Source organism: Leuresthes tenuis, unplaced genomic scaffold (genome assembly GCF_036924035.1).
Source record: "Leuresthes tenuis unplaced genomic scaffold, fLeuTen1.0.hap1 SCAF_22, whole genome shotgun sequence".
NCBI lineage: Eukaryota > Metazoa > Chordata > Actinopteri > Atheriniformes > Atherinopsidae > Leuresthes > Leuresthes tenuis.
In genome coordinates, this window is record NW_027325376.1 from 7,021,152 (window position 1) to 7,038,482 (window position 17,331).

The window sequence follows — 17,331 nt, forward strand, 5'->3', positions numbered from 1 at the left end:
TATCGCATCCAACAATTAAAGTTTCTTTGACATTATCATCTCTTAAAGTATAAATGGGATCTCTGTTGAGATTAAACTCTTTTTGGGTTGGTTTGATAGTGTTTTGACTTTAGAAAAGTGCTTTAAACGGGTAAATCCATTATTAGCTGACTGTGTTTTTAAATTGCATAACTCATAAACCCGCTAAGTTTTCCAATTAATGTCTCACATTCAGTTAAATACATTTTTTGTGATCAAAGCTGCAGTTGTCAGGATTACTGGCTTGTTCCCAAGTGTCTACGATTGATGCAAAGAGACTTTGAAACAACTGCCTCTGACAAAAAAAGGAAAATGTGCAAAAATCAAAGCATTTTCTTGTAACAACAGCCACCTGTTTCTGAATTGTGAATTTCAAACTAACATATGCTCTCTTTTCAAATCCCATTATGAGTACAAAGTATGCAAATCAGCATCAACTATTAGAGGATCATTTGAGTGATGTTGGAGAAATTTTCACTGATCTATTCTGTCATAGCTTGATTGCGAAGCTTGAATGCTAAACTAAGCTATCTAACGGTGCAGATCTGGATGTTTTTAGGAAGCATAACCTTTAGGTTAATCCATTCAAAATGTATGAAATTTTGCTATTTCAGCTTATAATCATTTGGTAAATGCTGCAGCTAAAGATGATCCAGTAGCCTCAGCTGGAGCCTTGTTCTGCAAATTTCACCCAGTATCTCTCCTCGCAGGATGGTGACTATGGTGACTGCCACAAATGCAATCCTTTGAGTTATTCAATTTATTTGGCATGAACCATAGAAACAACCTAAAGACAAATATTTAGTCAACAGTCCTAAGAGCTGTCTCAAATGTGTAGCAGTGAGAATTTATCATTGTAACCGGAGCAACTTTGGCATCATGAACTTAGTGAACTGATGCAATCTAAACACAAAATAACCAACAATATTCTGATATTGTTAAAATGGTCACAAGCATATAGGCCAAGCATTTTTTCCATGTCCAGTTTCTGGTTGTATTTGACAGATGTGAAAATGTTTTTGGGAGAAGCTTTTTGCTGGAGATGAGTTACAAAAACTATAAATCACGTCAAGTCATTACATCAAGAAGTCAAATCAGACCTTCGTCACTTTTCTTCTCCTTTTTTCCTCGTGTGATTATCCACCAGCAGTTGGAAATAATTTACCTTGAGATGGGCGTCAGACGACTCAATTTGAGGCAAAGAAAATAAACTTTAGAGACTGAATTGAACAAACTGCAGGTTAGAGAATTCGAGTAAAGAATGACTGATGTTTAAAACATTTAGCTTTGAGTATGTGTTGTGAATAGTTTTTTTTTAAATATTTACCAGATGGACGTGTACTTTAAAGTCTTTAATACTTGAGATGACCACAATATCCAAATATTCCAACTTTTTTGGTCAGTTTCTGAGACACAAGCTTTTCCAGACGACACAATGTTTTTCTTACACGAGCTCGTGATTTGGCAAAAGCTTTTAACAGCGATGGGCCGCCATTTCAGATTTTTCTTCCTGTTTCTGGATTAATGTCGACGACCTCTTCATCAGTCCATCATTATACTTACCCTAACCCTAACCCTATTTTCACATCCCCAAATGCATCACTACATCACAGCAGCAGTCACACCCCCCACTCAGACTTTATTTTACCGCTGATGAACGTTAACTCGCTCTAAATTTTCTTAAAGCCAATCCATGCAGGAAGCCCTGCAGTAATTTCCACTGATGGCGGTCTAACACTGATTGGTGAGTCTATCTACAAAGACATTTCAATCAATGAGCAAATCTGCACATTTTGATTAATTTTAAGTGTATTCTTTAATCTACAGTGAAGTTTATTTTAAACTTGACTTTAAATATTTCTTGCCAAGACTATCTTTTGGCAAAAAACCCAATGATTGGAAGGATTTAATAAGTTCAAGAGACTGCAACTGTCCAAAGTTGTCTTTTATTTGAACAACATCAAACACATATTAAATACAATCATAAAACCCAAGAGCGCAACGATAGCCCATTAATACAAAATAAACTGAGCTAAATCCAGTCATGGTAATTCAGCTAGTCATCAGAAATCATTCGTATCATTAGTTAGAAACAATAAAACCATATTTCCATACATGTTTTAAACTGGAGTACACTGTGGTGTGGAGGCATCATTTACAATATGGAGTAAAACAAAAGCAATAATGTAACAATAAAAAAACAAAAAAGAAGAAGACACAAAAGAGATAAGACAGATAAAACATATATATATGTTTATATATATGATATTTCTTATTGACATAACTAGATTGTGTTGATGGATCCCCTGGCGTGGCCCTGGTTGGAGTTATTCTAACGTTCTCTCCTGCAGATGGACAAACGTCTGTACATTCTCCTCATGCTTTTCCTAAGGGAGACAGAGAGTTTTCTCTGTAAATATTGGTAATTTAGTCCCAAGGTTGAGAATTAAAGCTTTTGTATATATCATCAGCGTGTTTTGACTATGTGGCTGAGGTTTACAGAGTCGCCTCAATGATTCTCACCACTAAAAATAAAACAAAATCTGTCTCCAGGATCAACAAACTCATTACATGTTTTTGAACATTTCAGTTTAGATTGTCCAGACTGACAAAGAGTTCTCCTGCCAAGAAGGATTACTATTCGATTTTTACCCTGAAACTGTGGCAGAATAATCCTGATGTGCACTGTGACGACCCCTCCGCTCCACTACTTGTCCCTGTTTTTGTTTTCTTCCCTTTTGCAGGGAGTAAGGTGGAGGGCTCATCAGGCTAATTGAGGCACACCCGGGGCTTGTGTTTTAAAAGCTTCTCTCCTGCCAGTTATGTTTCTTTAGTTTAGTCAATTTTGAGAAAAAACGTTATTCTTATAAATGGAAAAACTCTTGTCTGTCTCCCATTATTGTTGCAACCTTATAGCTGGGCTGTGACAGCACTTTAATGTCAGTAAATGTAAATTCTACCCTTTCCTGTACCTGAGGTTGCAATGACCGGATACTCTTTTGTTGTGGTGATTTGTTAAATTAGGAACTGCTTAAGGAAAAAGTAGAGACCAAGAGCCTGATGTGAATGTAGTTTCATGTTGGTAGTTTGTAAGCATATTTGGAGTTTTAGAGTAAATTCTTGCCAAAAAATCTCAATTTAAGTGTGAATTTTTGTGCTGGACTGCAGCTAGAAGGCCCATCTTTCATGTTCAGTTGGCCTGATGTGCGCCGACACTGCTCTCCAGCCTACTTACCGTCATTCTCCAAGAAAACCTCCTAAAAAAACGAAAGCTCCAGGTTTGTTAAAAAAAATCATTTGAAAAAGCATCACTGCTGTTTTGCCTTACTTGCAGTTATACCTCACTGCTCTCGTGGAGCGCTTGCATGATGGCGGCCACCACCAGGTTCGCCAGCACAAACTGGGCCACAACAACAAAGCAGGAAAAGAAAATCGGTGAGACCCAGTAGAGGTAGCTCACACATTCGAGGTCATCAGGGCGACATTCCCTCATTGTGTCCTGCAAGGCACAGAGCCAGATGTTCATTCATTGGCCGGCAGGTGGGACGTAACTTGGACATGATCAGCTATGATGGAGGTGTTTGTTTTCAGTCATAATATATGGTTATCAGGTTGTCAGTGTTTGGAGTGCGTTCATACTTTCAAGATGCCACTCCAGTTGTCTCCGGTGCAGACTTTGTAGAGCGTGAACAGAGCCATCGGGAAGTCCCTGAAGTTGCTGTGCCGATGTATCCCCAGGCACTGGTAATCAGGAGTACACTCTGATCAACAGAGGCAGACAGAGCAGGTGTACAGATGTTAACGTTTCTGCGCTGTTGACATATTTGAGTAATGCATTTGAGGCCCAGTTTAGATCTGTGATCTTCCACGAAAACAGGCCTTTAATTCAACTCCACTGAATAATATGAAAGATTTGCCACAACAAAACTTCTTAAAAGAAGATCTGGTTTGACTAACGTGTTTGGCTACTCTTTAAAGCTCTTCTACACAACATTGGAGAATACTTGCAATGCAAATCCAAAATCATCCACCTGACCATGTTCCTTTGCAGAAAGTTTGTGTTTTTATGCTACTGGGACTCACGCAAGTTGCCAAAGAGCTCCACCCCCAGCGCGGCAAAGATGAAAAAGAAGAACATGAAGAGTAGACAAATATTGCCAACCTGGAACAAAAGCTTGCGTTAAATCCTCTGTAAATTCTCAAATTCTTCTTCCATTACAATCCAAGCACTTACATTTGATCATTCTTGGTTGCAAAGAGTTCAGAAGGAACTGCACTTAATGTTCAGCTTTACTATGTACAGAAAAATCATAATGATGCTGGAAACCGAGTGGAATGGATAACAGTTCTGTCTGAAATTAAATAAATCCCATAACCAGGAGGGAAACAGAACAATCCATATCCTTTTTTTGTAAAAGATGTCTGGATTCAGTCTGATCACGTGCAGGGGTCACAGTGTGGTAGTTGTGGCTCAGGATTCCTTTTGCTCTAGATTGCCTTGATTAGTCAGCTTAAGCACAAATTCCAAGCGAATCATTTATATCCACTTTACTGCTGTAACAAAGTGTAACAAACAGTGTTTGTAATTACCTGAGATAGTGTCTTGATAATAGTTTTCAGCAGAACTCTTATCTTCTTGGCCTTCAGCACTGATGAGAGAAAGGGATTGTTGAGGTAAATTCTCTCATTTGTGCGCATAAACACAAATTACCTTCATGATGTTTGTTTTTGTGTGTGTTTGTCTACCTTGTGCAAGTCTGAGGACTCTACAGACTCTCAGGATGCTGGGATTGAAGGGCAATAAATGTACCATTTCTATTATGCTGAGGAGGATGGAGGAGATGGAAATGATGACGATAGTGATGTCCAGCAAGTTCCAGCTAAACACATGCAAGATGCCAGGGATTTAAAATGCAACAAAAAAGACGCCGACGAATAACAACTCTCACTCATTCCACTGTGTTACCTGTCTTTTACAAACTCAATGATGCCAAAAGCTATAATCTTCAGGACGACTTCAGTGATCATGATGAGGGTGAACCCGTAGTGGGTGTATTCTGCTAGTTTGGTCACATACTAAAGAACACACACATATACAAACAGGGTTATAACCTTCACCTCAAAGGCTGACGCTGGTTCAAACATCCATTGAACCATCAGTGGGGTGTGTGCACGCGTTACCTTCGGCTCATCGTGGTGCTCAAAAGCCATCATAAAGACATTGATGATGATTATGGCAGAAATGAAAATGTCCAAGGATTTACTGGAACACACTTTATGTATAATGCGCCGCACTTTGGAATAGTGCAGATAATTTATGACGTGGGTATTTTCTAAAACACACAAGGGACACACATGCACAAGTATATTTAGATATAAACAAACAGAATTAATGTAACTCTTAACACTTTCAGAGGTGCTATGATTAATAGAAAACATAATAAAATCATAACCTAACCAGTGACCCCTCCCCCACTCTCCATTCCCCTTACGATTGTTCTGAAGAGGCTGTATTCGTCGTCCGATTTCATCATCTCCATGTTTCTGCGTCTGCTGACACTGGTGGAAGGTCTCCACCATGACACCAATGAACATGTCGAGGAGGAAGAAGCTCATGACCATGAAGAAGATGAAAAAGATCAGCATCCACTGATTGTAGTTCCTTATTGGCTGAAAAGGGAGCATGTGAAAGCGCAAAACTCAAATCTCAAACTGCACATAACAGTGTCCAAATGTAACGCGTTGCTTGAAAGAAAAGAAAAAAAGACCTGTTCATCAACTCCAACAGCATCCAGCCCATCATACATGAGATTCACCCAGCCATCCTTGGAGTACATCACAAACAAGGACACCAGAGCCTGAACAGAGAGATCAAGCACCACACCCTGAGTTTACAGGAGCTGGTATTCAGAAAAGGAACGTCTGAAACCTTCATAAGAACTCTGTAACACAAAAAGGACCTGCTACTTTCTGGGGAATATTGCAGCATGCAAACACTGAACAAAGATCAATAAGACAAGAAATGGTAAAGACTTCTGGTATTGTGCATGTTGTGTGGATGATAAAAGTAAATCTGAATGTGCTTTCTATGTTTTTATCAGAGGATGTAAGTCGGCTCACGAGAAAACATCCACGTGAATATGGTTTATATTTGAGTCGTATATTTTGCTTTTACTCTGCTAAAAGTTCAAACCAGGCAAAGTGTAGCCTGTGTAGCATGTGCCAACTTACTTATCCTCCGACACATCATGCAATACAATCCAGCTTGATTGTACTAAGAAATTACATGAATGCTAACCTGAGTTCACTTACTCTGAGGGTGTAAGTTCCTACCTGTAGCAGGTTGTCAAAATTGTACTCCTTTCGCACCCAGCGAAGGTTGGCCGCCAGACAGTCAGACTTGTTGACAATGTTGCTTACGTCTTCACCCACACAATGAAAGAACTTCCCCTTGAACAACTGAAGTTTGTGTGAAACACAGAGGCAGAGTGAGTGTCCTCATCTCATCTCTTCTACTTCAAAGCCTGTTTGCTGTTACACTATCATTGCCCAAGCTGTGCTCACCTGAACTCCAAGAATCCCAAAAAAGAAGAAGAAGACGCCGCAAATGAGAACGATGTTGCCCATGGGTTTCACAGAGGCTATCAGAGCCTCCACAGCCAGCTTCAGCTTCGGGGTCCTCTTGATCATCCTGGGACACACAAACATAAGCAAACGGGTGTTTGTTGGAGTCAGTGTATGCATCTGAAGGTACAAACTATCAGAAATATGTCAGTGGATTAGTGACATGATGCTGCACAAACAGAAAGCAAACACACACACAGATTTATAACGTACCTGAGTGGCCGGAGAGCGCGTAGCAGGCGTAAAACTTTCAGGATGCTCAGCATCTGAGTCTTTCCAGATGTGACAATAATGAAACATATGTGGATCGAAGACGTAATCACCAAAGTACCATCCAGGATATTCCAGGAACTCTGGCAGTAGCTGTTCCTTCCAAATATCAAACCTCTGGCCATTACCTGGTGTTAGAGAAGGCGCCCATCCAGTCATGTTTAAGACACACAAAGTCCCAACAGCATTCCTCAAGTCAAAAGAAAGCTTTGATTTTAAAGCAGAACTTAGATGACACAAAGTAACTTTACCTTCACAAACATCTCCACAAAGAAAACAAAGGTCAGTAAATAAGACAATATGTCCAGTATCCATCGCTCCTAAGGGGCAAAAAAGAGATTAATTTTGATTCATATTTCACAACTAATTTGTCATTAGATCTGTCTATTTCACGTCATGTTTGTGTGTGTCAGAGTGGAAGTGTGTGTGCTCTTTACAGCTTTTGAGAATTTCCTTCATCTCACCATGCTGTCTGGGGAAATGTCAGGTCTCTCCAAAGCGATGGTGATGCAACTCAGCAGAATGAATATCATGATCGCAGAGTCAAACATCTTGTGACAGATCAACTCTTGGCAAAATCTGCGGAATCTGAACTCACACACACACACACACACTAGGGTTAAACCAGCTGTAATCGGTTAAAGACACAAAGAAAAAAGAAGGGGATTAAAGAAAGTGAAATATGTGTCCCTGCAAAAGTGTTTGGATGCTTTGGATGACCCATTTTGATTTTAGCTGTGGGAATGGTACAAATACACCAAATCAGATGTGAGTGGGTCCATCCAGCGGAATAAACAATAAGTGAGTGACTCGGTCGGGCTGCTGAAACCGTGATCACTCCTAAACCAGACCAGGCAGAGCCCGAAGATAAAAGTAACAACAGCTACAACACAGTGGCCTCAAACAGGAAAACACAGCAGGCAAAAACAAGACAACAAGCATCTCACAAGTTTAGCTAAGTGAGATTTCTGAAAACACAGCAATTAAAAAAGTCTAAAGGTCACGTAAAACTGCAAATAACAGCTTGAATTGTGAAATTCTGTGTGTGTGAGACTTGCTTGTTTTCTGGAGGCAACAGGTAGAACGCCCAGTTGTCGCGCTCTTTGCACCAGCGCAGCACTCTTTGGATCCAGTTCAAACATGCCTGCAGGGTTCAGCAGTTACACATCAGTCCCCTCGCTTTAATTATGAAAAAGAAAAAAAACTACAAAAAGTACAAGCAACTGCATTTCTGGTTCTCCTGGAGGCACTTGTATTAAAGGCAGTAAATGACTCTATGCACTGCAGTACACCAGCAAAATGTTGCACTACTCCTCCTTTAATCTTTCCTAGAGCTTAAACACTTTAAGAGCTGTACTCTCACACACTCACGTCGCTCCAGTTTGTTTGTGTCGGTGCAGAGACTTCACCAGCTCTGTTGGTAGGGTTGTTATGAGGGGATGTTGTTGCGCCCTGGAACAACATGAACAAAGGTGTATGTGTGGGGAAACACAGTTGGCAGCAAAACTGTCCAAGCCCCCGTACATTTTAGGAGCACAGTAAAAAGTTCCAGAACACATGATCCCATTTCTGGAGCCTTTCCAGATGCCCTGTGCATTTTGGAGACCATTTTGTTTGTACTTGTGCGTCAATGCTGGTTGCTCCTTGGCGCGCTGGAATGCTTCCCTTTAACTTTCTCTTTCTGCCACACCCTTTGACCTGTGAAGCATCTGTACCTTTAACCTTTCAAACTACACACCCGACAGTATCTGAACAAGGATTAAGTGCATCTACTTTCTGTTTTGCATCCATTGATCTCCTCATCGGAAAAACCCGGAACTTCAGAATTGCTAAAGTAAGCTTACATGACATGCATATATTTATTTCTACACCTCGAGTCTCCGATCTGCATCGAGATGCGATGTATACAAGTGGGAAATTAAAAAGTTGCTGATATCAGAGTCATTAAAAATCTTCTGTGAGTTTAGAGTTTAGACACTTACATCTTCAAGATTCAGAGTAGATGAAGGGCGGCAGGTGTTGTCAGTGGGTATTATGGTGGGCTTTAAGAGGAAAAACATAAAGAAAATAGTTTTTCATAGGTCTGTGCAGGTGTTTCCGTCATTTATACTTAAAAGCCATGCTGGACGAGTGTTTCAACATGACTATACCTGAGACTGGAAGCTTTCAACCACAATGCCCACAAGGACATTGAGAAGAACGTTTTTCCCAATCATGATGATGGCAACAAAGTAGAGAGCAGCCCATGGGGAGGTGGAAGCCATGGCGTTGTACAGTACCATATTCCAGTCTTCCTGGGTCAGAACCTGGATCAATACATGCAAAACAAAACCTGATGAAATGCAAAGATTGATACAGAAATTATGGCAAAGAATGATCAGAGGGTCGAAAACTAACCTGGAACACTGTCACCATGGACCAGAGCAGCGAGTCAAAGTTTTTTCTGTCCTCAGCAGGATCTCCATCTTGGGAAATGTACACAAATTTGCAGCCAAACAGGTGCATACCCATGACACTGCAAAAAGACAAGAGATCGAAGGGAGAGTCAGTCGAGCCGCACGTGGGAGCCTGTGTGATGTTATAAACAGGCACTTGTCAAGGAAATCTTTGTGCTTAATGTTTGTTTGAGTGTGTACTTGCCCGAAGATGAAAACGTAAAAGAGCATCAGCCAGCAGAGTGTGGACGCCTCCGCCATGGTCCTCAGCAGCACCATCAGCTGTCTCTTCAGGTAGGGGAGGAAGTGGACCAGCCTCCCAAAGCGCAGCACACGAAATGTGCGCACGACTGACAGCCTGCCGTCGGAGTTTGAAACTACCTCCCAAACACTGAGAGCCACAAAAAAAAAAACACTTTTCATTATGCTGTACGGTTAACATCTTAGATCAAATACTAAATCTCAAAGACTCATTTTGAATGTTATGCCATCGGCATCAAAAAGGCTGTGACAGGTGTTTACCACCACAAGGTTTTCAGGAACCGGCGTTGTACATAAAGCCATAAAGTCAAACACCAAGTTGCGTGAGACTATCATACCTGATCATGACGATGGCAAAGTCAAAGAGGTTGCCTCGTTCCGCAAAGTACATCTTTCGGTATACCAGTAGCTTTAATATCATCTCCATGGCGAATATAATGGAGAAAAAGATGTCACAGACCTCTAATGCCAGTGTGAGCTCCCACGGCTGCAGGAGAAGGTGGAGAGAACATGACACGGCCAGGTGAGGGGAAATAAGACAACCAGTGTCTCACTCTACCATGAGGCTGCAGCTGAGGCAGCTTTCATTAGATATCTGCCTTTTAAAACATTTTCTAACATTTATTTTCTCACCTGCCCATGGTGGTCAATGGCCATTGTGATAATATTGAGAAGAATGGAAAGCATAATTCCTCTGGTAAAGAAATTGCCTTCCACGTGCACCTTAAGTCTCTCACGCATAGGTGGCCAGAACCCAAACTGGATGATAAGGGAGTCAGTTTAGTGACCGCTGGTTAGCGAAGCAATAAAACCTCTACTTATGGTACTGCAGCGAGCTGTGCTAGTCTCACCAATGAGGCATTTCCCCTTCTGTGGCAGTTGCTGCTGGGTAACATGGCAGACATTCTGATGGTTGGAAAAACAGTAATAAAGGCAACAGTTAATGAATGAAGATGGTATGAAAGGTGAATTACGATGCAAGGTTTGGCTTTAGTTGTGTAGTTTCTGGTGAAGTTCACTTTATATGAGTCAAAGCAACATGATTTGCTTACACTTAGACCACAAACACAGAGAATAACTAAATATTTCAGGTTGTGTGAACAGCCAGTCCATTATCTGACCTGTAGTAGAGACTGGTGATCATCTTACAGCACAACACCTTTAAAGGCGTACTAGAACGACAGACGTCTCCCGAGACTTTAATCATGGCCTCTGAGAAGTGAGTGGCGATGACGACTGCGCAAGTGTTCATCAGAATGAACGAGCCCATCTGGCAAGGGAACAAACTTATTAACAATATTGAAAAAAAGAGTTTGAAAACATTGCTTCATGGAAGTAAAGCAGACCCAGAGATTAGAAATTAGACTCCGACTACGTTGCAATGAGCTGTGGCAAATAAAAGCCGACCCCACCTCTAACACTGCAATGTTACAAACAAGCCTAAAACAAAGAATTAGCCTCAGGTGAGCCAACCATCCCATCTGGTTACAAGGTAACTAACTGCCTCCAGCATGGAAATGCATCTTCACTGGATGCCAGAATTGGCAGAACTTGATCAAGCTATTGAAATTATACAGGAACATTAGGATGAGAAAATATTAGATGATGTTAAAGATGTTGGAGGGGCTACACGTTGGCTCAAAAAATCTGGGAGCTATCTGAAAAATCTCAGCTAGAGAGAACAGAGTTAATGCTGCAAACATTTGAATTCTGACACAACTCCCCTTATAACTCTGTGAATTTCAGGACTGCAGTAGGCTACATGTTTGAAAAAGGCTCTACAAAACAACTTCTGTAATAGAAAAGCACTTAAATATTGTTTTGAGCTCATGTGGACTTTAATCCAATGTGGTCCTGACAGACGAGATCAACAACATACCTTTTAATGAGAGCAGCATGAAACTTCCTTTCATTTTTAAAGAAATGCACAGTGGCCAAGAGTTTCAGTGTTTGCATGCTTGTTAAATCTTCAGAGGTTAAGACAAAGTACACAAAGGCTTTCTTATCACGTCTTAATGTTAAAACAAGACACATGCTGGTGACCCATGTAGGCACTGGGCCTCACTGAACATTGATGCTGTGCTTGGATTTTCATTGTAATGTCACTTAAACAGTGTTAGACATCAATAAAAACAAGAAAAAATCAGTCTTTCGTCCGTTATGTGCACCATCAGGTATATATATACAGAATATATCTACGAGATTTAAAACATTTCACATTCTGATGCTGAAACATAAAGGAAGACATATTGATACTTACTATGGTGATGAGTATGAACAACACTAAACTCCAAACAGAATGAGTGTCCATTACGTAGTACAGTATGTCGGTCCACCCTTCAAGTGTGACAACCTGGAGGCAAAAAGAGAGTAAAACCCTCAGTCAGAAAACACAGACAGACAGACAAATAGATGGCGAGATGATTAAAATGCCCACCTGGAAAATGGCGATCCATGCATGTCCAATGTCGTCAAAGTTGATGGCGCCCATGTTGGGGTTGGGGCCACCTGGACGACATATGTTGTAGTACCTGTTCCAGTTCACGCAGTCGCCGGACGCCGCAGAGACTGCCCAGTTACCAGGTTTATTTGCAGGTGGAGCAGGCAGCGTGCAGACTTTGCCTCTTTCTTGGTAAGGTGGCACATCACTGCAGCGCCTCTTCCCGTTTAAATCTTCAGATGAGCAGAGGAATGGGCCTCTTTCGCCCGGCGCTGAGACAAAATACCGACTCAGAGACAAGTTGTACTTTCTGGATTGAATATGGATGATAACAGCACACACACACATTAGATTTTATATAGAGCTCACACATGGTTTTTCATGCTGCAGAAGAAGACATCCTGGGTCCTGGGAACTTCATCTAAATCAACGTGAATGGCAAATAGTTTGATGATTCATAACCCAAATTCCAATAAAGTTAGGAGACTGTGTAAAATGTACATCAAAAACAGAGTGCAGTGATTTGCAAAGCTCATAAACAAAAACATTTTATTCACAACTGAACATAGAAACATGTCAAATGTTGAAAATGTGACGTTTAGCTATTTTAAGAAAAATATTAGCTCATCTTGAATCTGATGGCAGAGATATGCCTCAGAAATGCAAAGGTCAGTGGTATTAAATAGAAGCAGCTGGATGAAATGGCAGAAGGTCAGTTAAAACTGTGCAGTACATAAAATCATCAGAAGATTTAGAGATTCTGAAGACTTCTCTGTGCACTGCAGATAATCAATACTGAACGCCTCTGATTAAAAACACACATGATTCTTGGTTTGTTATCATCACCCAGTTCAAAAGTCTGCATTTCTGATGGTATGTGGGTACATTGGTGCCTATAGAGCTGGCAACTTGCACACATGGGAAGGTATGTAGAGGTTTTAGAGCAACACATGCTTCCATCCAGATTACATCTTTTTCAGGGAAGGCCTTCCACATTTCATCATGACTAAACTGAATCACACACTGCATCTAAGGGATGTCCAAAGTCGGTCCTCGAGGGCCGCTATCCTGCAGGTTTTAGATGTTTCCCTGCTTCAACACGCCTGAAACCTACGGTTTATGAGATTTTTTTCATCGCATTCGGTTTCTATTTACATTTTACACAGCATCCCAACTTTTTCGGGTCTTGTAGTTTATCACATCTCGTTTTTACTGTCAGTGCAGCCCAGTGAGAGAAGGAACAAATAAAGGACTGAGCGGTTCTCACGTGAGGATGTCCTCTCCCAGAAAGCAGCGGTTGTGCAGCTCCCCCCCCCACAGCTGAACTCCAATGACACCAAAGATGTGAATCACAAACATGTACAGGATGAGGACATTTCCAAGCATGGGCAGGGTGTCCAGGAGTATGGACACCAAATCTCTCAAACCTGCACAGGTGAACACAAAAGGATGAATCAAGTTTTCACACATTATAGCCACACTTTCATTTAAACTTTGATCTTCACGACTGAAACATATCACCAAATATTACTTTTAGTGACAGACTGGCGTCATCTGAGTCTCACTATAATATTTACTGGCAACTGACAGTTGTTTGACCTGCCTCCACACTATTTGTGTTATGTCCTCATGGGAATAAAGTTTGTAGGAATCTGCACACATTTGACTCACATGCAGCCATTTCACAAATGCAATGAAAAGACACGCATGGTGGAAAGAGGCCGAGTGCTACAGCGTAGTCCTACTGAAGTGTTGTTAAAGGTCCAGTGTTTAGGATGTGGTGACATCTGGGTGAAAAAATAATAACTAAGTGAATATCCCCGTCCAAAACTGAGGGCAGCAAAAGACTCAGTAAATGTGAAATGCCAGATTAAGAGCCATCTTCAATAAGTATTTACATATAGCACCTTTAACGGCTCAGTCTAATGTGATTAAGTGAGTTAATAAGATCAAAGAGAGTTCATTTTCAGGAAACAGACATCAGACTTTTATCTAAATTAGAGATAAAACAATCATTCATCCATCAGGAAAACTTTGAAAGCAATCAATGAAACTCTGGTCTAAACAGTTTAATTCACATTCAAATAGAAAAAGCTACATTTTCCACTATTTTTGTTGAAACTAATAAACTCAGAAGCAGCCGCAACAGCAGGGTGACATTCATCTTCTCACCACATCCCATAATGCTCAAACATCAGCTTACTTTGTATCCTGCTGATCAGCCGCATTGGCTTGAGCGCATGACCAACTCCTAAGCGGATACCGAAAGCAAAAACAATGGAGTCCAACATCCTGAGAAGATGGTTGCAGACAGAAACAAGAGGATACATTTACTTTTGTGTTCTTTCATTAACTTTGATTTGAGCCAAGGAGTATTGGTTTGTGGCAGCAGTTTTTCATCTGTAAACAATACGGAGCTGACATGAGAAATTGTGGGATACTAACTCTCCACAGGTGACTATGATGTCAATTTTGTTCCATTTGTCTGCAAGGTAGCTTCCTCGGTGGCCGTAGACGCCCTGGGCGACCATCTTGACCATCATCTCCCAGAGAAAGTATGCAAAGACAAGGCCTTGCAATGTCTGGTTGGATACAAAAAAAAGAAATACACAAGATCAATATGAATATATTATCACTGAAAAACAGAACACTGAAGTATCTGTTATACCCGCACAGAACTGAGTTCTGGGTTTCAGCGCTTCAGTTCACGCCTCTACAATCATGCATGGCTCTCACTAACCTTTTGGTAAGGTCTCTCCCCTTCACTGGGATCGTACATGCCCTGAGACACGCAGCTCACCAGGATGACGATTAACGAGATCGAGTCTAACCACGTGGAGGATGTTAAGGTCAGAACCCATTCTATGATTCATCTGCCACACGGATCTGAGGTTTACAGACTGGAGGAACTTAATGAGGCCACTTGCTGTCCTTTTGGAAATGCTAACGACATTATTGGCACTCAAAAATGAAGGTGGTATTATAACTGATGAAGGCAAAAAGCTGTGTTATAATCAATAACTGGTCCTTTCAGGTGTCTGCCTTAGTATTTTCAAACAATATAAAAGGATATGAGTTACATATCATCTTTATGCACCATGTACGAAATTTGGTGGTCTGATGTAAACGCCAGAAAACCACCCGGGGCAGGTCGGGGAACGGCCACTCCTGCTCCTCCGGCCTCACAGAGGTGTGCGCCCGTTCCTGTACGGGGAGCATCATGCTGAGCTGCTGCCGCCTCTGTCCCTCAGCAACAGTCATAATGACTCTGGATCACAAATACTCTGTAAGAAGGTCAGAAATATGTAGGAGGAGAAGGGGTCAAGATAAATGAATTGCATGCACAGAAAGGCAAGACTACGTGTGTTCAGGGGAAGAAAGTAATTTGATCTATTTATTAGTCCGTATTTCATCATTATTTTTATAATTTCCAATTCTTATTATTGTTTTAGTAGAAAAACATTCAGATTTATTTAATATCTTTGTCTGAAAGACAGCGCCCCTCATTCGCATAGTGAAGCAGAAATGCACACAAGCTGATAAGCAAATTAACAACATTTTAATGGTATCAAAGGCTGCTTTCACTATACCATGATCTAAGTTATCCCAACACCAGACCATAGTGATAAAACCTTCCTCACAGGACATAAAACACGAATAAACGTGTCACCAGATAAAAGAAGCTGTTTCTTTGTGGTCTTCAGGCAACTTTGAGTTTGTTGATGTGATGAAGTGCAAAGCTGCATGAAGGCAGCTGAAACAGCTTTGAAAGTAATCGGCACTTTCAAAACAGCTGTTGCTGAGGCAACCGTTCACAGAGCTAAGACGAAAGCAGAAGTTTTGTTGCTTGCATCACCGAACGTGAGTCGTGAGAACAATTACAAGCCTGCAATCACGGATCAATTGTGAAAGTCTGACAACACACATTGGATCTACAGGTAAAAAGATGCTGTTCCTAATTTTAGATGCCAAGCAGAAAACCCAGTGGAGACACTAAGCTTGACACAGCAATCACATTCATTCTTTTGCAAACCAATAACTGAAGCAGCTGTACTCTTCCACAGGTTGAACTTTTGGCTGTGGACACAAAGAGCTCCGCGTGATTGGTTATCGATTAGATCAATCTGATTGGTGGGTATTGTGTATTCAATTAGGCATTTAAAAGGCAGACAAAATATTTGTACATGCAAAACTGAGTTGTATTTTCACTCTTGATCCGTACTCGCAGACGGGCAGATTTGATCTTTACTCGTACGTGTTTTGACAAGCTACAAAACTGCTCCTCGAACATCAGTCAACACATTTCCACAGGAAGTTTGGAGAAAGTACTACTTGGCATTTGGGTTTTCACGTACCAAGGACGGGGCTTGTAGTGGTGGCCAGGCCTCCCCAGGCCTCCCCAGGCCACCCCCACAAGGCCCTGACTGCCCTCCTAGTCTCCAAACTGAGACGACTGAATTTAAACAAACATCTAGTGCATAATGACGTGAACACGGCTGAAGCTCAGAGTGCCAAGTGCCAAGAAACCAAATATTCGGGTAACTAAAATTAGGTTTAATTTGTGAAAGTAACCTTTGTCGACACTGCGTTACGACACCTTACAGAACTGCAGATGTTGTGAAACACTAAGTACACTGGAACAATGACTGCAACCATCAAATATTACCACCACAGACGGTGCTGGGGTGGCTAACATCAGGAAGCTAAAGTAAGAACAAAGAACACTTGAGATGATTTCTAACCCTGCCTGTAGGTCAAGAGCAGCTGGAAACATCTACACATTTGGTTGCAGGTGAATCCACCAAGTCAGTGTGTTTTTATCGGCTGAATTCTGCGTTATTTCCACTGCAATACCACCTTAGCACTAATACAGCATGGTCTTTGTCTTGCTAATTGCTCACTGGGGTAATGTTTCTGTCACAGTTTCCATAGTATGGTGAAGATCACCTCAGGTAACGACTGTGTCATGTTGAAAGCCTCGTAGCCTCGTTCTGATTGGGCTTAAGCCATTTTATCTTTAAGTTATCAGTGCAGTATCCCAAGTGTTTGCACTACTGTGGTTGAAAACCTCCTTCTGATGATGGTTAGAGACATATTATGTAGAACACTTCTGAAAGAAAAATGGTTCATGAATGAATACCGTTAGCCATGTGCTTTGACAAACTTAGCTTTCATTTTGAGATAGAGATATCCACCTTAGTTATGATAAACGATATGATTTCTTAAAAAACAGAAGGTGATTATTACTTTTTAATGTTTTTTCTCAAAGCTTTTGGGTCAATT

At 41.1% G+C, this 17,331-nt stretch overlaps 1 protein-coding gene across 1 annotated transcript; it reads right to left on the reverse strand.

The window, feature by feature from the left end:
* Positions 1 to 1,492: 1,492 nt before the first annotated feature.
* On the reverse strand, positions 1,493 to 14,579 carry LOC140281660 (voltage-dependent T-type calcium channel subunit alpha-1I-like). Its single transcript, XM_072376160.1, has 30 exons — positions 14,494 to 14,579; positions 14,252 to 14,340; positions 13,316 to 13,475; positions 12,046 to 12,358; positions 11,869 to 11,961; positions 10,730 to 10,878; positions 10,460 to 10,514; positions 10,242 to 10,367; positions 9,947 to 10,095; positions 9,553 to 9,738; positions 9,310 to 9,427; positions 9,063 to 9,218; positions 8,895 to 8,954; positions 8,284 to 8,364; positions 7,971 to 8,056; positions 7,377 to 7,500; positions 7,164 to 7,232; positions 6,856 to 7,040; positions 6,583 to 6,709; positions 6,352 to 6,477; positions 5,787 to 5,876; positions 5,511 to 5,688; positions 5,200 to 5,351; positions 4,985 to 5,094; positions 4,765 to 4,898; positions 4,609 to 4,667; positions 4,102 to 4,180; positions 3,658 to 3,779; positions 3,359 to 3,517; positions 1,493 to 1,534 (listed from the first exon to the last, which is right to left on the reverse strand). Exons 1-30 carry the CDS (start codon positions 14,577 to 14,579, stop codon positions 1,493 to 1,495), a joined length of 3,663 nt encoding a protein of 1,220 aa, XP_072232261.1.
* Positions 14,580 to 17,331: the final 2,752 nt, after the last annotated feature.